This window comes from Blastomyces dermatitidis, assembly GCF_000003525.1.
Source record: "Blastomyces dermatitidis ER-3 genomic scaffold supercont1.9, whole genome shotgun sequence".
NCBI classification, from domain to species: Eukaryota; Fungi; Ascomycota; class Eurotiomycetes; order Onygenales; family Ajellomycetaceae; genus Blastomyces; species Blastomyces dermatitidis.
Window position 1 is genome coordinate 765,315 of NW_025544782.1, and position 23,185 is coordinate 788,499.

General features: G+C 45.0%; 5 protein-coding genes across 5 annotated transcripts; 3 read left to right on the forward strand and 2 right to left on the reverse strand.

The window, feature by feature from the left end:
• Positions 1 to 194: 194 nt before the first annotated feature.
• On the reverse strand, positions 195 to 2,800 carry BDCG_07517 (signal recognition particle subunit SRP68). Its single transcript, XM_045423302.1, has 3 exons — positions 2,462 to 2,800; positions 1,239 to 2,384; positions 195 to 1,129 (listed from the first exon to the last, which is right to left on the reverse strand). The coding sequence occupies exons 1-3, from the start codon at positions 2,650 to 2,652 to the stop codon at positions 565 to 567; spliced, it is 1,902 nt and encodes a 633-aa protein (XP_045278727.1). The 5' UTR covers positions 2,653 to 2,800; the 3' UTR covers positions 195 to 564.
• A 78-nt stretch (positions 2,801 to 2,878) lies between these two features.
• BDCG_07518 (uncharacterized protein) lies at positions 2,879 to 8,186 on the forward strand. Its single transcript, XM_045423303.1, has 2 exons — positions 2,879 to 3,129; positions 3,246 to 8,186. Exon 2 carries the CDS (start codon positions 3,321 to 3,323, stop codon positions 7,863 to 7,865), a length of 4,545 nt encoding a protein of 1,514 aa, XP_045278728.1. The 5' UTR covers positions 2,879 to 3,129; positions 3,246 to 3,320; the 3' UTR covers positions 7,866 to 8,186.
• Position 8,187: 1 nt separating this feature from the next.
• On the forward strand, positions 8,188 to 12,047 carry BDCG_07519 (minichromosome maintenance protein 3). The gene is made up of 8 exons (XM_045423304.1): positions 8,188 to 8,442; positions 8,520 to 8,538; positions 8,607 to 8,658; positions 8,752 to 8,798; positions 8,872 to 8,977; positions 9,041 to 9,304; positions 9,360 to 11,434; positions 11,516 to 12,047. Exons 1-8 carry the CDS (start codon positions 8,394 to 8,396, stop codon positions 11,547 to 11,549), a joined length of 2,646 nt encoding a protein of 881 aa, XP_045278729.1. The 5' UTR covers positions 8,188 to 8,393; the 3' UTR covers positions 11,550 to 12,047.
• Positions 11,559 to 14,053, reverse strand: BDCG_07520 (uncharacterized protein). The gene is made up of 2 exons (XM_045423305.1): positions 11,689 to 14,053; positions 11,559 to 11,618 (listed from the first exon to the last, which is right to left on the reverse strand). The coding sequence occupies exon 1, from the start codon at positions 13,758 to 13,760 to the stop codon at positions 12,321 to 12,323; it is 1,440 nt and encodes a 479-aa protein (XP_045278730.1). The 5' UTR covers positions 13,761 to 14,053; the 3' UTR covers positions 11,559 to 11,618; positions 11,689 to 12,320.
• Positions 14,054 to 19,970: 5,917 nt separating this feature from the next.
• On the forward strand, positions 19,971 to 23,095 carry BDCG_07521 (alpha/beta hydrolase). Its single transcript, XM_045423306.1, has 2 exons — positions 19,971 to 20,849; positions 20,943 to 23,095. The coding sequence occupies exons 1-2, from the start codon at positions 20,703 to 20,705 to the stop codon at positions 22,563 to 22,565; spliced, it is 1,770 nt and encodes a 589-aa protein (XP_045278731.1). The 5' UTR covers positions 19,971 to 20,702; the 3' UTR covers positions 22,566 to 23,095.
• The last annotated feature ends 90 nt before the right edge of the window (positions 23,096 to 23,185 follow it).

Here is a 23,185-nt window from a genome sequence, read left to right on the forward strand (position 1 = left end):
CATAGAAGCAATGATGTCATTAATAATAAGTGATTTTTTCGGTGCAAGAAGATGTTGCTATTGAGTCTGATGAGTTAGCCTTCATTTGATGGCCATTTACTGGTGTGGGTCGGTGCTGGCTGCTATTTCTCAATAATGAGGTTCGACTCATATGTAGGGATTTGAGTTTGATTCTAACGGATTGGCCAGGTGGAATCTAGATGTTTCCCAAGGTTGTTCTTCAAGGTTGCGCGAAGAGAAAGTGGATGATGGTTTCATTGGTTTGGCTGAATGATTATCCGTGGATTGGTTGATTCTATCGACTATATAATATGTATAGATATATATAGATATATAGAAGGAAAGCAAGAAAGAATGCCCAAACTTTGTTATCGCTAGATACAAGCTATGTAGCAGCCATGTACGCTTGTAACCTAACTACACTACAATGTAATCCCACTGCGCATCTATCTGGAGATCAATCAACCAGTTCAATCCCATACCGATTCGACGTCGTTCAGATAGGACAAAGGAGCATATACAACGAAAACGAAAACGAAAACAAAAACAAAAACAATACAAAAATCATCGCCCAAACCCAAACCACCCCTTTTTAGCCGGCTTCTTCGCGTCCGATGTCTGACCATCCTGCATAGTGACATCTCCATCCGCACCAGCACCGGGAGGAAGTCCCCTCTTAGGCTCCCGCGGATAATCGATGTAATTGAATGCCACGTCCAGAAACAGCGGCTTAACAGGTATCGGCTCCATCTTCGGCGGATATGTCACTAGGCGTGTCAGATCCACATGGCTGTCTGATGCCGGGTACTCGTCCAGACGCTCGATCATGGGCGGTAGTTGGAGCGATGACGGGGACGAATGATTGAGTTGGGAGGAGATGCGTTCGATCTCGACGATGCCGCGGTATTGCCAGACGAGGCTTTGGAGGTGGGTGCGGAGGGCGGTGACCTGAGGACTGGAGACGTCGAGGCGTGGTGGGCTTAGGTTTGGTTGTTGCTCTTGGTCTTGTTGGTTGTGGGTGGTGTTTGGTGGGAGAGCCGTGGAGGCGAGGTCTAGCGCGCGAGAGAAGAGAGCGAGGGCATTCTTTGGGTTGGAGAGGAAGGAGTGCGCTCGGCCGACTGCTAGGCATCTGTTTTGATATTGGTGTTAACATATAGGTCTACCAACCAACTATCGGAATATGGGGTTTATTTTTTTTGGCTTTAAAGGGGGGGGGGGGGGGAGTTAGGAGTAAATACCGTAGTGATTGGAAATAATTGTGTTTTGCATTGAGCTCTTCCATGAAGTTGGCATCTCCTGCGACACCAGGCAGCTCCCGGATGAAATCCAAGCTCTGAAGGGTCGCATCATACAATGCGGTGCGTTCGCGCAACCGCGCGAGTCGGCGGCCGACACTCTTACCACTACTTCCAGACTTTTGCTTCCCACCTGATCCCTTCACTTGCTCCCGTTCGAAACTGAGACCATCGTCAGCGCCACACAGCATCCGATTGCGACCCACGCGCCAGCCCACCAAGGCATAGTTCACGGCCGTCCAGGTGACCTGCAGTGCTTGCATGCGTTTGTCTCCCTGATCAATCCCCTCCGCAGAAAGCTCATCAATAGCAGTCTTGGTCGCATCTACTGCGTCCTGACTAGCAATTATCACATTATCGTAATTCGCTGCCTTTTCACTCTGCGAGGATGATTGGCCAGCGGGGCTTGATAGCCACGAAGCTAGGTGGGACTCCGCTAGAGACGCAGCTGCTAGTGCCTGTGATATAGCCGCATCTTCCAACACAACTGTCCGGGATCTCCAAGTAATGCTCTGTGGGATATCCTCAATAGCGCCGCCGTCAGCGGCCGTCTGTTTATCTGAACCCCGCTCCGAGAGGCAATCTGGGTCGATCGCGGTTAGCTCCCCGCGGACTACCGAATCGGATGGTATGTTTTTGATCGCGATGGATTCTAGAGCTGCGGACCTGGGAAGCTTTAACTGGTAAGCTGCATACCGAAGCCCAGGGTCGATCGTGGTGGACAAAAGGTCCCGATACGCTTCCCTTTTCGCTTTAGTGCTAAGCGCGCCGTAGATTACTTTTGCAAGCGAATATTGCTGTGAACACAAATCCCATCTTTTCTTTTCCATCCAGAACGCTCCAAGGAGGGAAGCCAGATAACCCCGTGCCTCGAGGAGGTCGATGTTAGATGCGGAAGCCGCTGATGGATCTTGAAGGACCGAGACTAGCTGCCTTGCATAAATCGTCGCTTTATTTAGACGCGATATTATATGTCGTCTTGCCGAACCGACGATGCCCTTGGTAGATGGGTCTGCGGAGTGAGTCGACTTCATATGCATTGCGGTAGCCCATGCTCGCTCCGCGCTGAGGAGGATAAGAAATGCGAAGCTAGTTGGCTGTCAGCAGGAGATCTTTCTTTTTTCTTTTTCATAGAGCAATGAAGGGTATATTCATCAGGAGCATACCTAGTGTCCTTGGCGATATTCTCTGCTGTTATTGTAGGCTTCGGAGAGTACTTTTTACCCCGCGGGGTTGTCTGTCCCAGCTTCTTCCGTAAGGTGTGTAATCTGCGGGACAACTGTGCTCGGTACGAGTTGTAGTCCCCAGCCAAGAGAGCGTCTTCTCTGTGGCTGACGATAAAGCTGGTGATATCCATGGCTGCAACCAGGGATAGAAGCGTCGCAGTATTAAAGAAACAAAAGCAGCCCACGCCTGATCCCCACTCCACTCGCGGTTGAAAAATGACGCTGATAGCGGTGAGGTTGAGGGCAATTCGATGATGGCCGCTTGTGTGGTCGGCGCCGGAGAAACCTGTGGCCCGCGGAAACATCGAATTGGTCTCAACCACCAAAAAAAACACATTTGTTTCCGTCCACAAACAAGACGACTACTACGATACATACCTCCGGACGGGACGAACAACTAGAATCCGCATTGGCAGGCAGCTGCAATCAAACGTCAAGCATCCGGCCTACACCATTGGAGCTACAGCGTTCGATATTTGTACCCATACTGAACTGTAGCGTAACTGCTCCTTTCAAATCTTTTGCGCGCGTTTTTCAGTGGTTCCTCCCGAGCTTTTCTGCGCCTGTCGATGTCGAGGATAGTAACTTGAATTTGCTCTCAATCCCGAGTAAGTTGCTGCTTAATTTTTTGTTTTCGATTCTGAAGCCATAAATTTCGTTGAATATTATATTGCTAGGCAATTAAACATTTACTAAAGCTGGTGCACTAACCTTCCTGGCGTAGCCATCTGCGATATGCGTTTCCGTTTATAGACAGTGAAAATCCATTTTCTTTATATAACCAGCTCTGGTCTAGGGGATGCTGGAGCGAGCTGCTCAGCGCCTTGAAAACGCAGGAGAATGCCTTTTCCGCCATTCGAAACGCCACGCTCGCAGCCGACGTGTTTTGCATCCGGAATTCTGGCATCATGGCGTTGCTGACATCGAGGCTCCCTTGTGGAGCTTCGATTACATGCAGCCACCGCGATCTTCCCCGTCCACCGCTCGACATTTACCAGCTGCCGCGGAGCCTTTCACCCTACCTCATAACCACCTTCAGAATACCCACTTGGAATTCTTGTACCCGCCGGAAACACAAGTATTTGCACGATATTGTCTTCCTCACATCATCAAAAACTCCATCGATTGTAGGAGAAGATTGGGCAGTCGACCTTATTCAACGAATTCTGGTGAAATTGCCGAACCCCTGCCGCACAACAAGGAGGCTGTACCTCAAGTTCAAGAGGAACTGGATTTTGAAGCGTCGGAAAATCTAGGAGAGTCGCTGGTAGAACGAGAGGATGCATTTGAGTACTATGACCTCTACAAAAGCGCCAAGAAACCAATTATTCTTCCTAAACGCCGGGCGTCTCCATTGTTGCCCTTTGTGAGGTTCGGGTTGGCCTATTGCAACTTTTATCGGCTCCAGCGTGAGACGATGTCACGATTTCGGATGAAGCAACTGGGTTTGGAACGTTCTCGGAAAACTAAGGGCTTCCGCACGATTCTCCCCCGCGGGGCAAAAATCAAAAAACGGCCGCGAGTCGGTAAGGATGGGGAGATAGAGATACATCCTAATCTTCTTCGGCGGCTTGATCGATATCTGAGCGGAGATTCTCCACTGAACTATCGCTCTGTATGGAAATTGTATCATGTTGTCAAGGACCAAAAGCCAGAGTACCATTCACGCGTCCTTGCGTATCTTTCGGAATCCCGGGAGCCTTTAGATCGAATCTGTTCGAGACTTGCATTTGAAGCCATTGAGATTGAACAGAGAACTCCCGATGACTATGGCCACGTGACAAAATCTCTTATTCAATGCGACGGGAATATCGACTTGGTAAGGGATATATGTAAGGAGGCGGTGTTAAAACTCAAAGGAGAAAAGTGTTGGGACATTGCCATGGTTGCGCTGGTGGACCAGATGAAGTGGAAGGAGGCATTCCAATTTTTCTCTTTCAAACCCTCTCTCCCGGAAAGCCAGCCCTTCAAACGAATCAAATTCCACGAGTTATCAAACATGCTCAGCTTGCCCGAGAGAGTCTTAAGTTTACTTGAATTGTTACGAGAGAAAAAGTTGGACCTTTTGGAAGCTACTCCACTGGTAGGCTTTCTAGTCCACTTGGTCATCAAGAAGAAAACGATACTGCGGCAAACCCCCATTGAACAAATTCTATTATTGTTCTACAGCCTTAACGCCGTTCGGTTACTTGAGAGTCAACATTACTTCTGGGCCTTGTCAACGCTACGATATCTAGATATCGAATTGAAAACCACCCGCGCACTCCAAGTTTATTGGCACTTCCGTTTATTAATGGATACGACTAAGCCACCTGAGAAGGTTCTCGCTGGACTTTTGAAGGTTGTAGCAGTACTGCGGAAGCCAGAGGCTACTAACCAGCTTCTCAGAGAGTTTCGATTATTCTATGAAAAGCCGTCAGAGGAGGCATATCAAATTGCTCTCACGGGATTTTCCAGACTTGGAGATTTTCGGAGAGTGACTAGTTTATTTAACTCCTATGTGGGCCACTACGGCCAACCCAGGAAGCTTAATTTGGTTAACCCTCTCATACACGTTAATGCAGCAGTCGGCAAGGTCTACCAAGCCAGGAAGCAGCTAGAAAGGCTCCGCAGCGAGTTCTCACTGAGTCCTGACGTGACGAGCTGGAATATTGTCCTGACTGCCCATGCGAAAGCCCGCGACAAGCAGGGCGCCCTATCAACTTATCAGGAAATGATTGACGCAGGATTAAAGCCAGATTCGCATACACTTGGTATATTAATGGGATTGTTTGCGAAGGATGGAAGCGTGGAAAGTGTCATGGATTTCTTGCAGGTCGCGAAGGGATATGATATTCAACTCAACATGGCAATGCTCCATCCAGTGGTCGAGACGCTCTGTAACAACAGAAAATACGCCGCTGCAGAGCAGTTCGCTGATTCTGTGATGAAACTGCAAGCTCCCGGCCCTACTACGCGCATGTGGAATGTTATTCTGTGGCACTACGCTTTCCTGCCTGACCTAGATTCCATGCTAGCAGTGCATGATCGAATGAGAAAACTAGGAGTGAAGTTCGACCATATGACCTATGCAGCCACCATTCTGGCGCTTGTTCGCACTGGAAACCATGACGATGCTATTCGTGTTATTCGAAGACTTGAAAACCTCCACCAAGTGTCCGTGACCCAATTACACTATTCTATCCTTCTGTACGGTTATGCTTTAATCGGCGACCTAGAAATGATTGAGCACACCCAGAATGAAATCATGAAAAAATTCGGCCATTTGAATCTCAGCTCGAGACTGTCTGTTCTCAAGGGGAAAATTCATATGGACAAGAGGCTGATCGAGGAAGGGAATTATGTTGGGCATAATAACGAAATTCGACTGGTGAATGCAGAAGAGTTCCTAGCTTCGATTATGAAAGATTTCGGAATCAGGGAGTGGGCTACGAAGGCTCCACAGCCTGGGGCAAATCAGAAGTCTGTACGCGATGCGTTTCCTTCGGCGTATTACGAGGAACTCATTTCCGCCTATAGAGGTTACGATGCATCCACTAGGGCTAAGGAATTGGCCGAGAAACTGGAGAAAAAGCAAAACCGCCTTATCGATAACCCGAATATTGTGCCCCTTAGTCAGTTGGCTCAAAGAATGAAGCTCCAAATGAGAGATAGAGGGTTCGATATGGTGGAGAAGCTCTGGAGCAGAGCATTTGATCAAGCCAAACGCGGAACTGCCGTAACAGCCTCTTTTACTCCCAACCGCGCCGACGACCCCGACGACCCCAAACATATCACTACGGGCTCCATGTCAACTACTCAACGTTTCTCTCTCTCTGAATGTCTTTCAGTACTTATGGAATGTTACGCAGAGCAGAATCTCCACTCTAAAATCGCAGTTGTCATATCGCAAGTTCAAAAGGCTGGCTTCGCCTTGACGACTCATAACTGGTCATTCTATATTGAACTGCTAGCTGTTTCCTCCCGACGAGAAGACCGACTCAATGCTTTTATTCTCTTTGAAAAACTGTTCATTCCTAATTACACCGGGTGGAAACAGGTAAGGGCGAGATCGACCGCACGGCCCAGCCATACACCTTCCACATTTGCTCTCCAGGAAAGCAGAGACCACTATTTCTCCCGCCGGCCTGACCATATGGGCCACGGCGAAAGTTACGCTTGGTCAAAGCTTGAACCCGACCACATGCAACCATCTTACGACACAATGGTTCGCCTGGCTGCTGCGCTAGTCGATGCCAGAGCACGCTCGGTTTTGGATGCCGGCGAAGAGGTTAACTCCATACTCCTGTCTGCTCCCTTGACCATAATTGCCATGGGAAATATACACGACCCCCAAGGTGGATTCGGACAGATATTGAATGAAGCTCAACACGTCGTCGAGTCTAGCCCTATTAAGGCTGTGATGGAACCTGGACTTGACGAGCAAGGGCTGGTTAAAACTGAATCTTCATCAGAGACAACTGGGAAGGAGACCAATGCCCATGTCGATACGGGCACCAATTCTGTCGTTCCATCGCCGTATGATCTCATCCCGGTACCTGCCGGAATGGCCAAGGAAACATCGCCAGACATGGCTCTGATCAAAACGCTTTTGGAGGAAGACGTCCAATGGAGAGAGATTGAATACAAAAGACGGACCCAACGACGTCAATTTTTAGAAGACAACCCGTCTTTGGACGGAACTCCCCCTAGATTACCGCCCCACTTACGTGGCGAAGGGAGGGAAACGGGTCATTGGCATGCGTTAAGAGAAGTGGGGCTGCTCAACACACCCCGCCTCATCCAGCATGCACACCTTGAGCTACCAGAACGATCTCGGGAGACGCTGGAAGAGGAAGAGGAAACTCTGAGCAAGGAGCGGATCCTGTGGCGCAAAGAGGAATTGGAGTGGCGCAAAAAGGTGAAAAGTGGACGCTGGAAGGACTGGATCCCGGCACGCAACCAGAGGCTATGGCTTAAAAAGATCGATGCTCAGAACCTGCCCCTGATCCTCCAGTATCTCCGTCTCGAGGAGGATGCGTACGACATCAAAGACCCATACCGCAAGGAATGGGTTTTCTGGTGTCGATTGCAAATCTGGCGACACATGAAAGAGGACGAGCGAGTTGACTGGATGCTCTACCACGAGAAAAATAGAAGTAAACGCTGGCGGGGTCTTCGGGAGTGGCGAGAGGACCTTAATTGGATACGGAAGAAGATACCACGGCCTGATCGCGTGGATGGCGAGTTTGCCAGTGATCAGGACCGGGAGGCGCACAGCCTCCATTACCATGCTAAGACCCGTTTGAACCAGATCCGAGATATGATGGCGAAGGTTTACAAGCTAGCTTATCAGGACACTTGATTGGGGAAAATCTTTTGGATTTCTTTTTTGGAGGTGGTTGCCCCATCATGTAGATATATCTCTGTACATTATTTGTGGCCTTTTTTTTAACATCTTTTGCATCATTTTCCCCTCATGTGTGTATGTTAGATATATATATGTTGTCATCTACGATGGTTTAGCGCATGGATATAAAGTTCCTATATATTTTAAAATTACAATCAGTGATTTTTCTATACAGTCTGGTGGGGACCTCGGATGGTTTGATATGGTGGGTTTCCCAATTGGGCATAATTGAAATATCACATGATTCTGATGCAAAACGCGAAACACGCGTAACTGACGCGAAAAAGCGAGAGCGGACGCGTCTCTTTGACCTCAACCTCATCTTCTCGCCAAATTCAATTCTTCCACAGCTCTCCCAACAACAGAGAAACACACATATATCCATACGAATTCTAGGCCATAGCAGAGAGTTGAGGAAGTCCTTCTTTGTTGTGTGAATTAGACTCAACGTTTGCGGGTTCGTGGAGATTTCCTACCTTCATCATGGATCCCCAAGATCGCATCCGAGCTGCCGCGGAATTTCTCGATCCGAGTAAGTAAATTTCTTTCTCAAAATACTGTGGCACTATAAGAAGAGGACTAATCAGTTCTTGTTTTCCTTCTATCTAGCTGATCCACGAGCGAGAAGGTATATATGCACAACAGATCTCCTGCTCTGGGATGAGAATGAAGGTTGTTTCCTAACAAGTACTGTAGCTATCGGGCGGACATTGTTTTGATGCTCAATCGCGGGTTGAGAAGACTCACGGTACGGGATATCTGATCTTCGGTTTTATTTTCTAGCTTCAGAAACTTCAAAAAAACAAATGGCTAACCTTTTCTTGTCGTCCAACCTATATAGGTCAGCTTAGATGAGATTAGAGCGCATAGCACAGAATTGGTCAATGGGTTCGTTGTTAATTTGCCATGTTGTTATCCCTTAGTTTACAGTCCAGATGGGGTTCTTACAATTGATTGACAGCCTCCTTACATCGCCGCACGATTACACTCAAGCTTTTAATTCAGCGTTGAAGGAAATCATCAACACGCTGCCCAATCGATCGCCAAAAGAAACCTCAAATGATACGGTATGTAACCAGATAGTAGTATGATTTTGATACTGGAATACTGATGGTGGGGGACTTGGGCAGGTGTACTATTGTGCCTACATTGGCGCATTCGGCGAGTTTGCTTGCAATCCCCGCACCCTTGGTTCATCCCACTTAAACCGATTGATATGTCTTGAAGGCATTGTTACGAAATGTTCGCTCGTTCGACCCAAGATTATTAGGAGTGTACATTACAGTGAGAAGAAGGAGGAATTTTTGATGAGAACATATCAAGATCAAACTATGACGGCTAGCGGGGCGACTAATTTGAACGTATACCCTCAGGAGGATGATGACGGTAATCCTGTATGTGTATTTGATCCATGAGTGGGAAGGATTTTACCTGACTAACACGTAATAGCTGATCACAGAGTATGGATATTGTATATATCGTGACCACCAAACGATTTCGATACAGGAGATGCCCGAACGAGCCCCTGCAGGGCAGCTCCCACGAGGCGTCGACGTCATCCTTGACGATGATTTAGTCGATAGAACCAAACCCGGCGACCGGATCCAATTGGTCGGAATTCATAGATCTCTCGGAAACAGAAACGCCAGTACAAGCAGCTCTACATTCCGTACAGTCATTCTAGCAAACAACATCATCCAACTCAGCTCTAAATCGGGTGGTGGAATTGCGCAAACAACGATAACAGATACTGACATTCGCAACATTAATAAACTTGCGAAGAAGAAGAATGTCTTCGATCTATTGTCTCAATCCCTCGCACCCAGTATATACGGTCATGACTACATTAAGAAAGCGATTCTCTTGATGTTATTAGGGGGCATGGAAAAGAATCTGGATAACGGGACCCATCTTCGTGGCGACATTAACATCCTGATGGTCGGTGATCCTTCCACGGCCAAATCACAACTTCTTCGTTTCGTACTCAACACAGCTCCTTTGGCCATAGCTACCACTGGTCGAGGCTCCTCTGGGGTTGGTCTCACGGCTGCTGTAACGACCGATAAAGAGACTGGTGAGCGGCGATTGGAAGCTGGTGCTATGGTCTTGGGAGATCGAGGTGTTGTATGCATTGACGAATTCGACAAAATGAGTGACATTGATCGAGTAGCCATCCACGAAGTGATGGAACAGCAGACCGTCACAATCGCCAAGGCGGGTATCCATACCTCCCTCAATGCTAGGTGTAGTGTCATTGCAGCCGCAAACCCAATCTATGGGCAATACGATACTCACAAAGATCCCCACAAAAACATTGCCCTCCCCGATTCCCTACTCTCTCGTTTTGATTTGCTCTTTGTTGTTACGGATGATATTGAGGATGCCAGGGACCGCATGGTATCAGAGCATGTGCTTCGCATGCACCGGTACCGGCATCCCGGTATGGAGGAAGGAGCCCCAGTTCGCGAGCAGGTCAATAACAGCCTCGGGGTCGGGCTAGAAGAGAACCAAGATTCAAACCGTCCGACTGAAGTGTATGAGAAGTTCAACGTCATGCTTCATGCAGGCATGTCCGTCACTACTGGCCGGGGACCAAGCCGGAAAATTGAGGTTATCAGCATGCCATTTATCAAGAAATATATTCAATATGCCAAATCAAGAATCAAGCCCGTGCTCACTAAAGGAGCCGCCGATCATATCGTTGCCACCTACTCCTCTCTCCGAAACGATGAGCTATCTGGAAACCAAAGGAAAACCTCCCCCATGACCGCCCGTACTCTAGAAACCCTTATTCGTCTATCTACAGCGCACGCCAAAGCACGTCTCTCTAGCAGAGTCGAAGAGAAGGATGCCAAGGTAGCAGAATCGATCCTCCGCTTCGCGCTATTCAAGGAAGTTGTCGAAGACGAACGACGCAAGCGGAGAAAGACCGCAGCCCTTGAATCCGAGTCTGAATCGGACGACTCTGACGATGGCGCAGAGGAGTCACAACAGACACCTGCTGCTCCACGTTCAAGCCGGCGACCAGGCCTTAGGGGCAGTAGTGCCATCCAACGCAATGGAACCACCAACCAAGATGACGACAACGATGAAGACTACGATGGTCTCTACGACTCTAGCCCCCGCTCCCGCCGCACGCAAGCCTCCTCTCGCCAAACCCGGAGCCAACTAGGCACCACGCAATCTGAATCACAAATGTCCTTCGCCTCGTCGCAGCCCGCGTCGCAACTCCTACGTTCGCAGACAGACGATAATGAGAGCCAGTCGCAGCCGCAGGCCAATGCTGTTGCAGGGGCTGTTGCATCGGCGGAATCGCTACCGCCACTATCGTCCGTGCGGTTGGCAACGTTCCGGCAGGCGCTTGGCCCGCTCATGAGATCTGAGTTGTTCGAAGGAGACTCGGCAGGTGTGCAGAACGTGATCGAGGCGGTGAATGCGTCTATTAGTGCTGCGGGCGGGAGAGTGTTTGCGGCTGCGGAAGCGATACAGGCGTTGGGTGTTATGAATGAGAGGAATGAGATTATGTATATCCCCCACCCCCTTTTTTTTCTGTTTTGTTTCCGTTATAAGGGACGAGGATGTTAGACTAACACGGGTGCCCATAGGTATCTCGGTGATGAAACCGTTTATCGCATCTAAAACAATGTTCACTTCTCTTTCGCCAGATTTTATTTTGCGAGGGGGTAGGGCGGATGGATGGATCGGAATCTTGATGGGATATTTCTTTTCTTTGAACAAAACTTCTCCTTTTACTAATGATTACGCGGGCGCTGCTTACTCAGGCAAATGTTTAATGGCGTGGGCGTGAACTTTTCGTATCTCTTTCCCTATGCATGATGTATGAGTGGTTTTTCGGTTCCCTAGAAGGATGTCTTCTCTGCATTGGAACTGGTTTTCTTTTGGGCTGGCATTTATTTATATACTTCCCTTGTATTGATTTGATGTTAGATAATAGCATATAATAACAAATCGAGGGCATCAATAAAGCCGGAGAAAAATCTATCTACAGGAGGGGTGTTACCGTTTCATCTTTGATTTTTTGCATTCTGTTTCACCCTCTATTTAGTCTTCCACGTTATCCGTGATGAAGCCTGTATTTCCTATATTCCCATATTTTAGAGCAGACATACGGAGACCATTCAAAAACACATGGAGCCAATCCCCTGCGTATCACAGAGGAAACCGGTTTCAAAACTTGGGAAAACAGTGAATCATATCATGATAATCTGAACTTTGTCAAAAGCACTGACTGGGCTGTAATCTCACCACACATTTCGCGTATGTAAGTTAATAATAATAATAAACAAAAAAAAAAAAAAAAGGGGGGGGGGGGGTCCGGATGTGGGCAAATGAAGAGAGACACAACCTGATACATCAAACAGAGACCAGTCCAGAGACCACGTATCCTAACTATGACTGCCCTACCGGCTCAATCTTCGTCAACGGTGACGGTGCTCTACCGCTACCACCACCACCACCACTGGATACAGACGACGCTGATTTATTCCTCCTCTTCCGCTCGCTCCCCGAAGTCGACGTCACGGAGCTACCTCTACGCCTACCACCAGGGCTATTATTACTGGTATTATTACTACTATTGTTGTTATGGGGCGTATCATCGGCGTCGGAGAGGGGGTTGGGCGTTGTGCTGCGGGAGGAGGTACGGGAGTGCGTCGTCGTGGCATCACGGTCTTGGTGTAAGGGTGTTGAGCGGCGCTTCATAGATGTTGTAGATGGGTCTCTGAGGTGTGTGAAATGATGGAGCGAGTGCGAATGGGAATGCGAATGGGAGTGGCGACGAGCACTCCCAGAAGAGGGCGTGGCCGGTCTCTTACCCGTCGACGTCGATGATATTGGCATGGGCAGCGATTTCATCCCCCATAACAGCCGCGTCCACCAGAGCCAGCCGCCCGCCATCTTCGCATGCTCGCGCCGCTGCTCTTTCAATTTCCGCCGCAGCGCGGCGCGTCGCTCGTTCTCCTTCTCCCAGTAATCGGTGCGGTATTCATCCCAGTTCTCGCGGAAGGCGGGGGAGAAGGACTTTGGGAGGAGGAGGAGCTTGATGTAGTCACCGCCAGGGGCGATGTCTTCTTCCACTATGGATGTGCCCGGCGTGCTAGCGTCGCTGTGCGAGTGGCTCTCGTCGTCGTAGAGGCGGGATTTCCACCCTTTCTCACCACCACCAGGAGCAGACGTAGTAGACTCAACGTAATGAAACGCCGAAGTTGTCGATGACGGGAAAAACACCTCGTAGGGAAACGGAAACACAAAGGCTAGATACGACCACACCTCCTTCCACCAGGGGCCTCTCAACACCACGATCTTCGTATTCATCCCTCTCAGTCCGCGATTCGCAACGCCCAGCCAGCGGCGCGGCCATCGTACACCGCGCTCCCACTGGCCCGTTCCCCATATCAACACGCCAGTCACCACCCCGCCCATCAGAGCCATTTTCTCCGCCATCTCGACCACCCAGTAGACGGAGCCGCCGACGCCGCGGCCATCTTCGCGTGGGCGCAGGAAGAGCGCGTAGGAGAAGTAGGCGATCCAGAGGGCTAGGAGGAGGAGAAAGAAGGTGTTTTGCCGCCTGCGGGCGCGGAGGGCGAGGTATTGGGAGCGCAGGGAGGTTTCGAGGATTAGCAGGTTAAGGTAGATCTGAGGCGGGGAGGACGGGAGGGTGGAGAGGGGGTCTGGGGTGACGGTGATGGGGGTTGGTGTCTCTTCTGGGGGCGATGAGTCTTGTTGTTGCTGTTGCTCTTGAGGGTGTTCGAGAGGCGGGGAAGAGGTTCCGGTTGGCGGGAGGGGGTTCGTGGTGGTTGGAGCGATGACTTGGTCGAGGCGGGATGACATGGTTTGGGGGTTTATGTGGGAGACGGGGGAGGCATAGCTAGGGATCGATGCGATTGGTATTGATTTGGGTAAATGGGTATTGCGGAGGACGAGTGTAGAGAGGCGATGGAGTTGGTGGCACTGGTGTTATTTTGAATGGTGGAGAAGGAAGAAGTTGAGTAAATATTGTTAAATATTATATAGTTGGACTTGTGGATATCAAAATCGTGGAATTGAAGATGAGGCTGTAGCACTAAAAAATAGCCACAACCAGACAGCTAAATACAACTATTAACTATACAAATAACAGACAAATACTCTATACATGCAGATAATTAGCAGAATAAAAGAGAATATATTCAACTACTTCAAATATTATTTATTTCCATCAATTCCTTAGTCAGACTTTCAAGGTTTGGTTCTTCAGCTCAACATACATGTACTGCACATACATATATATATATAATACACTGAAAGTTTTATTTGAAATTTTAATGCATCTCATTTTGCTGAAAGAAAAAGAAAAAGGGTATAAATATTTTCAATCTCTCAGATTCCTGCACCTGCTCATCATCTTTATTTGACATTAATAGCGGGTGAAGTATATAAATAATAAGCAGAATTCCCAATTAAGATGCAAGAGAGGAATATAGAAGTGAAATATTCTAATCAGCACTCATAAGCACTCATAATAGCTGTTGAAGCTCTCTATCAATCTATCAATCTATCAATATATTAATATATAGAACTGTTGATTGAAATGTTGAGTTGAGTCTGCCCATTCCACAACAAACCTCGCAACTGATTTAATACTCAATCATTGCTCAATAATCCGAGAGCAGTGCAAGGTCAAAGCTAAATATGAATCCATAGGCTGTAACTATACATGAAACTACTAAATAACTCTGTACAATGCCAGTATCTTTATATAGGTACGGACATGTTGTAGGATAGTTGAAGGTTGTATTGATAGATCTATCTACAGGAACATAATATAGTGGTGGGTCACGTGATCTAGTGGGATCGCTAACCGCAACGGCCGTAAGGGCCAACACCCCCCCTCGAGATAACAAGAATCACATACAAAAACACCCAAACCACCAAGATAGTCTGTCAAAACCAAATACAAATGTAAAATTAAACATTCCCAACTTTTATATCTGTAAGACCTAGCAAAACCATGAATTGTGCAAATGTCACATTGTCTAGAGGTTTAGTGAGTCCATCCACTGCCATCTGAGTGGTGAGAATGTACTCTAAATCAATGACCCTCTGATTCAACTGTTAACATGAAAAATGGAAATGCATATCAATATGTTTGCTTCAGACTGTAATGACTGTCACCTTTGTGAGATCTATAGCATCCTTATTATCAGTGAGAATCTGTATCAGAGATGTAGTGATGAAGTCAAGCTCAATCATGAGGTTCTGAATTCATGTTGTCTCACAGACTGCCTCACTAAGAGCCACATATTCAGTCTCATTGAAACTTAGAGATACACAAGATTGCTTCACTGAATGTCATGAAATTGAGCTGTCTGTAAGCTTAAAAATGTAGCCAGATGTTGATTTTCTATTATCATTCAAGAGACCAGCTCAATCGGAATTCAAGTAGCTGAAGAGTAGATAGAAATCATCAGAGAAATCAGAGATAATGAAAGAATTAATAGAAACAGAAAAAACAGAAGAAACAGTAGAAATGAAAGAAATGATAGAAACAGACCTCTCATACAGACTGTGTCTGTAGAAAATACTCAGATTCATAATCTCTTTCAAATAATGTATAATGTGTAATAGAACCTTTCAACATTGAGATATTGAATCAATATTTCATTGAGTGAGTAGTGAGACAGCATGAGTGATATCAGAATGTGTTTTAACTACAAGATATTGCAAGCAACTCACATTATGTTGATATCACTGAATTGTGAAATCAGTCTCTTTCTCAGATATAGAGGAATTATCAATGCAGAATTCATTCTTTATTAATATTCTGATAACAGCTGCATCATCAAGATAGAAATCTTCAACAAGGTATTTAATATATTGATAATATATCAAATCAATTCTCTTATCTGAATAATTGATCTTCATACTCAAATACTTAATTGACTGATATAGATTCTTGACTTTCAATTTCTCACTAAGCATACTTACTAGTCAATCAGCATTCTCAGAAGCTTTGAATATGATGTTGAGATCATCAATATAGATTGTCATATAAAGATGATATCTGAATGTATGATATCAGAGTGCTGAATTATAAGCACTGACTGTAAATTCAAGATCACTTAACAGAGCTGTTAAGTAATCATATCAGATCTTTATCACAGAGTTCAGACTGTATAGACTACTCTCAATCATGCAGATAAGTATTTTCAGTGAACCTGTCTTAAATTCAGTGAGTTGTCTTATATAGATCTTCTTAGTGAGATGTTCATGAAGATATACTATCACTATATTCACTTGACAGAGTGTTCAACTGTGTAGTACTACTATTACAAAAAGAATACAATTGACAGTATCAGTGATGACAGAAGTGTAGATCTCTTCTCTAGAATTCTTCTTAAGTCAGTTATTATAAATCACTCAACACAATTTTCTAAAAATATTATCAGAATCAGTATTCAGATCTGCAGGTCTATCTTTCTCAAGAAACACTCAACAGCTCAGAGCAATCAGTTCATTTCTCAGAATATCAGATCTAGAGATTAAACTTCATGTATTATATCTCTTCAGATCAGTAATCTTACATTGTATGAACTTCTTTCAATAATCTTCTATCTCTTCTGACTGAGATGTGGCATTCTTGTAGAACTTTGAGAGATTACCTGTAATAAGACTTGAAGTGTAAGTAGTCAGTGATTTCACAGGCTGCAATCATGTGAAATTCAGATCATCAATATCAGAAGTGTTCTCATTATTATTAACTAGATGAATATCAGGTTTCAGTACACTGACATTATTAGTGAGTGTCACAGATATAACAACTAGTTCAATAATACAATTGATGAGTTTCACAGATGTAATGATCAGTTTTTCAGCAATCAGAAACCTCACATCACTACTGACAATAATCTTGTCAGATTCAGAATGTTATAGATAATATATCAATGTGTCACTGAATTCAATGATACAATAGAAATCAGCATGTGAAGAAAGCTTATTCACAGATCACTGAAATTCATGCAAATAAACAAAAACCTCTGCACTCAATCAGTGAAAATGCCTTACATTCAGTGAGATATTCATAAGTGCATATTAAGAAATCTTATGTGAACTTGAAATCACAGAGATCTCTGCAGTAGAGAATCAAAATTTCAAGTTGTAAAGAACTGTAGATGTGAGAGTATTATTAATTATTACAATCACTGTCTCTAGAACATCTGCTCAGAACTTCTTAGAAAGATTATCTTTCAAAAGAGCAGCTTTAACTCATCTCATGATAGTACAGATCTCACATTCAGAAACATCATTCTGATGTGATGAATGTAGTGCTGTTGATTCTTATTTGATATCATATGAATTCATAACTGTGTGCATATGTGTGAATCAGAAAACATCATTAATATCAGTCTGTAGAAAAGCAGAGACTGTATACCTGAGATTACTCATGAATCTAAGCCACAACTCAAAGTATTGAACAGCCTCATTCTTAAACTTTAAAAAATACACTCAACAGTAGCAAGTCATGTCACAGGTGATAAGTATTCAGTATTTTATTCTCTGGCAGAACTCTAAGAGATAATCAGAGAGATCTTTCAATGTATATTCATCATCTGCAAGATTAATATGAACCTTCTCAATAAGTCAGATAGATCTAGACATCAGTGTTTTCAAATAATCTTGTATCATATCAGTCTTGACACATTTCTTACAAAAGAACTTAGTCTTAGAACTCTTAATTATGACTTCAGTATGAAAATCCTTGATCATAGTAATTATAGCATCAGTGTGAATGTGACTGAGATCACAGTGTCAGTTCAAAAGAGTCTTTGATATTCTTGTATTCTTGAGACCTGTATTTGAAACTGTAGAATCAATGTTATTAACAGTAGTGACAGCAGTCACAGAAAGATCAACTTTTCAATCAAAATTATACTTATAAGACATCATCACAATGTACTTGACTGCTCTATTCAGATGATTAGAATTCTCATTGAACTCTCACTCATTGATCTTATATATGTTATTCTGAGTGATCTGAACTGTATGAAAAATAACACTGTTCAGAGCTCTGCAAATGAAAAATGAGAGAATAGTGAAAGACAATATAAATTGAAATTCCTGATCTTCAAGCTTTGTAAATGAGAGCAGGTTAACTGTAATATTAGAAATATAGTGAATATTCTGCAAGTTAACATCATTATTCTCAACCTTCAAAGTAATAGTTTCAATCTTCTTGACAAACTCAGTTTCCTCAGTCACAGAATCAACAGAGATATTATCATTAAAAGATTTGATATTTGAAAAAGAATAAAGCTCATCTATCATATTCAGGCTTGCACATGTGTTCAAATATCAAGATCTAGAGAATGGTTTTTCAGTGACTGTGAAAGAGAAGTAGAACTCAATCTTTATAATTACTGCATTTACTGCTGATTGAGAACTCATCAAGTCATTCTTCTTCTCTTTTTTCTTGTCATTCTTCTTATCATCCTTCTTTTTCTTTTTATCAGAGTGTAAGATGAAACATCTGTTAACAGTATATTCATATCTTCTACAGTGAGTGCACTTTCATACAGATGCACTTTTATTCTCATCTTTATTCTTATCTTTGTTCTTATTCTTTTTCACAGTTACAGAATCAGTCTGAGACTGCTTTTTTCACTTAGTGATAATCTTCTTAAATGTACAATTAATCAGTTGCTTCATCAAATTATCAATATCAATATTAACAATGAGTTTCTAGTCAGTGAAGAAAAACTCATTCAAACATGTCTTGATAAATGATCTTTGATAATCCTGCAGATTATTGAGGAAAAGATTATAATATACATTCTCAGTGCTCTGACAGAGCTTCTTGTGACAGATAACAAGATAGTGAAAACATCTCTGAAAAGTAAGATAATTATTCTTCTTGACTTGTAATTTTGTCAATTTCTTGAAGATATTAACTCATTCTTCTATCAGTGATATTATATATTCAACATTGATCTTGTCTCACAGAGCTGCAGCATTGTCAGCTTTCAAGGTTTTAATAGTGATTCAAACATTTTTAATAAGACTCAATAGCATACATCTATATAGAGACTTGAAACAGATTCTTCACTTCTCAGAGTTAATATGACATGTAAAAGAGAATTCTCATTGAGTTCTCAATAGAATGTTAATTTCATTAATAACTTCTGTATCAGTTAACATATCAATACATCAGACTTCATAATTAGAGTCATTAAATATGATCACTGATTTGATATCTAGTGCATATTTAACTTTCTTCTGATATTTTCACAACTCATCTCTCATAGTGTCTCTTTGTGCAGATATAGTGAGATATTAAGTGATTTCAACTGTAGTTATCTGATTTCATAGCATCATCTGTATAAGATTCATAAGATTGCCTGCAGTGCAATAGATATATTGATTCAGATTATTATTAAAAGTCAGCATTTCAGAGATGAGAAACAGTGAAGAATTTGATAAGTTGAAATGAACAGATTCTGCAGATAAATATTAACTCTGCTTTTCTTTATTCTGAAGTTTCTCTGTTGTCTCATTATCAAATTTCATACTCTGGTGAAAACTGACCTCAGTCTCATCTTGCAAGTTAGAAGCCTTCTCATAATAAGTGATCATTCTATCAATGAGTTGTCTAGTGAAGTATGTGATTCTGAGCCTTGAGCTGAACTCTGAAGTAACAGACATATCACTCATATTAAGATGACTCTGCTTCTTCTAGATGTGTAAAAAAAAAAGATAAAAAGTGATATTCTTCACAATGAAGAACATGCTTTCTTAAAAAAAAATAAAGTATATGAATCTGCTGATCAGCAGATTCAGGGAAAATGAAATATCTCTAATAAAGAGTGAGAGTCTTTTCAAAAAAGATGAACTATCTGTGTCAAAAATATGTTGATACAATGTTCTAAAAAGAAAAACATGCCATCCAGGCTATAACCTGTAGAATAGTTGAAGGTTGTATTGATAGATCTATCTACAGGAACATATTATAGTGGTGGGTCACGTGATCTAGTGGGATCGCTAACCGCAACGGCCGTAAGGGCCAACACATGTTATGTACAGTACATGTAAATGGCTTACGTTATCCAATCCCTAACTCCGGCATCAACATCGCCAACCTCAGCTCCAATATACATACAGATTATCTACAGACGTTACCCTGATATAATAATGATATAATTAATAATAACACCTTGCGGGATAACAAGTTAGCAAAGGCAGCAGCTGCCTCTGACGACGTAGCTGCATCTCTGCTCGGCCTAACTCTTAGCCCACCGGCCCGAATCGCTTCTTCTAACTAATCCTGCTGCCTTCGCCGCGGGTGGCTTGTCCATATCATATCTCCCTTTTCCGCGCAAACTCCGTCTTAACCCCTACGCGCCTCAAAACACACTCCAAGTACCGGGGTTGAAACCTCTAGTTATAATTCCCCAGAACGCCCGTTTCCCCTCTGGTTTTCATGCCTATGTCGTTCTGGAGTGACAGCTTCTCTCTGTCACTCAACCTCATTCCAAAGTGTATTCCCCAACCCGCCTCTCCGCCCACCCCCTCCTGCACCTGGCAAGACCTAGGCCTGCGATTGACCCGACCTGTCCCTTCTCGTTGGCCCAGTCGCATTCCCATGTCCATGCCACTTCGCTACTCCCGCAGCAGTTAAATGTCCCTCCATTCCCGTTCCAGGCGCATTTCGAGTCTTCCCTCTCCCACTCGCCGTCCGACCCCCAGGCCTCATCGCTAGGCGCTTCTCCGTCTTCATCTCCTATACACTTCCATCCGGCTATGGCTACTGCTGCTTCTACGGCTTCGGGGTCTTCTGAGGACTTGAGTGGCAACTATCAGATGCCAGAGGCCCCGCGGGGTAAATTGGCTAACAGAATTACCGGCCCCCTTTTCCCTCTGGGCTATAAGGAGGGGTTCAACCAGTGGGTAGGTTCACAACCCTCCTGATCGGCCTTCACTTTTCTTCACATTTTTTTTGTCCCTTTCTTTTTGCTGGTACTGATGATTTACCTAAAATAGTGGGCAAGTATCCCTGCTGCTGCCGCTGAACACAAAGTCCTCTCTTTCATCCCTTATCTACAACACCCGCCTACCCACAAACAAACCGGAAAAGATGCTGTGACCCCGAATGAATCTACAGACAGCCTTACCGCAGCAGACCCTAGCCAGGCTTTCCAGGTCTCCGCCAAATCCATCGATGACCCCCATGGGCCGCGCATATGGCGGTCCACCATGGTCGAACTGAGCGGGAATAACCGTGCCCTGAATGAATTCTCAATCGAGCGCGTCGGCGAAAAAACAGAGCAGAACCTAGTAATCCTTCACGGTTACGGTGCCGGTCTAGGTTTCTTCTACAAAAATTTTGAAGCCCTCAGCCGTGCCAAGGGCTGGCAGTTATATGCCCTCGACATGCTGGGAATGGGTCGAAGTACACGGCCACCTTTTAAAATCCACTCTAAACAACGCCACAAGGCCATCAGCGAGGCTGAAGACTGGTTCATTGATGCGTTAGAAGAGTGGCGCATTAAGCGCAAACTCGACAAGTTCACCCTCCTCGGACATAGTTTAGGCGGCTATATGGCCGTGTCATATGCGCTCAAATACCCCGGGCGTCTCAACAAGCTCATTCTCGCCTCCCCCGTCGGGATTCCCGAAGATCCCTTCGCCGTAAGTGCTGACATGCCCGAACCCTCCGAGTCCACGATGGGCAACGAATTCACCCAGGATCAAAACAATATCACCAAGCCGGCATCAGCCAACAATAACACCCCAAATAAAGTTAACGGCGAATCCACTCCCCCCCGCCGCCCTCTACCCAAATGGCTGAAATACCTCTGGGATGCCAACGTCTCCCCTTTCAGCCTGGTACGCTGGTCCGGTCCTCTTGGACCCCGCCTCGTGTCTGGCTGGACATCGCGCCGTTTCTCACACCTGCCACCAGCCGAGGCCCAGGCGCTTCACGACTACGCATACTCCCTCTTCCGCATGCGCGGCAGCGGCGAATACGCACTGGCGTATATCCTAGCCCCTGGCGCGTTTGCTCGGAACCCATTGATTAAGCGCATTCATGCCGTGGGTAGACAGGTGCTGAGGCCTGATGATGTCGATGTCGATGTTAAGGCAGCTGCTGCACAGACACAGAAACAAACACAAACACAGAAGTGGTGTGCTTCCAAAGATACCAAGGATAACCCGACCAGTTCCCAGGAGAGTTCAATTAATTCATCAACTGACATACCACAACATCCACAACCACAATCCTCCTCCGCATCCACATCATCCTCCACCTCCACCTCCACCTCCACCTATCCTTCCTCCACTAACCCATCACCACCCCAACCCTCCACCCGCGAACGCGGCATCCCAATCGTCCTCATGTACGGCGAACACGACTGGATGGACGTAGCAGGCGGCTACGCGGCACAAGCGCGCATCGAGGAAGAAAAAGCGCGGATCCTGCGTGACGCGAGCCCCGAAGAACGAGCGGCGGATAAAGGCTCTGCGAAGGTCGTTATTATTAAGAATGCGGGCCATCATTTGTACTTGGATGGCTGGGAGGAATTCAATGAGGTTATTTTGGAGGAGATGAGGGGGGTTGATAGGGAGGCGAGGGAAGTTCGGAGGGAGAAGGGGAGGATGTGAAGAGGAGAAGGGAGGGACAGGGAGTTTTGTATAGCTATTGAAGTTTTGTTGGCTTGATTTGGATGAAGGGGTTGTTTTAAGGAGTGTGGGATATATATATGCTGGATTATTTTTCAGTTTCTGTTGTTTTAGAGGATTTTTATTGGAGTTTTTTTTTTGTCCCCCCGCTTTATTTGCTTCTCGTTCATTTCTTTCTTTCTTTTTCTCTCATTTTATAGAGATTGATTGGCATAATAAATATTCATTAACGAGCCCATTCACACATATTATTTGAAAACACGCTCTCTTTCAGGTCGTCCGGCTCGTCCCTCTCCAACTTTGGGCCCCTCCTTCTTTCCTCCTTTTAAAGATCTATCATATAAAGTATTCAAAATGGCACATGAAACGAAGATTAAGTTACGAAAAGATAGATCCGTATAATAATAGAACCCCTAATTTTTATCATTCATCCCATTTTTGAACTGTACTACAAAATATAAATCACTCATCATATATATAAATCATCACTATGGCTCGCTCCAGAAGTTTCAGAGAAAATGTAAGAAAAGGAAAATCTTTAAAAAAGAACTTTTTGCCCCGTTGCTGTCGGGCAAGTGATCAAGATGCTCCGTGACCAGGAG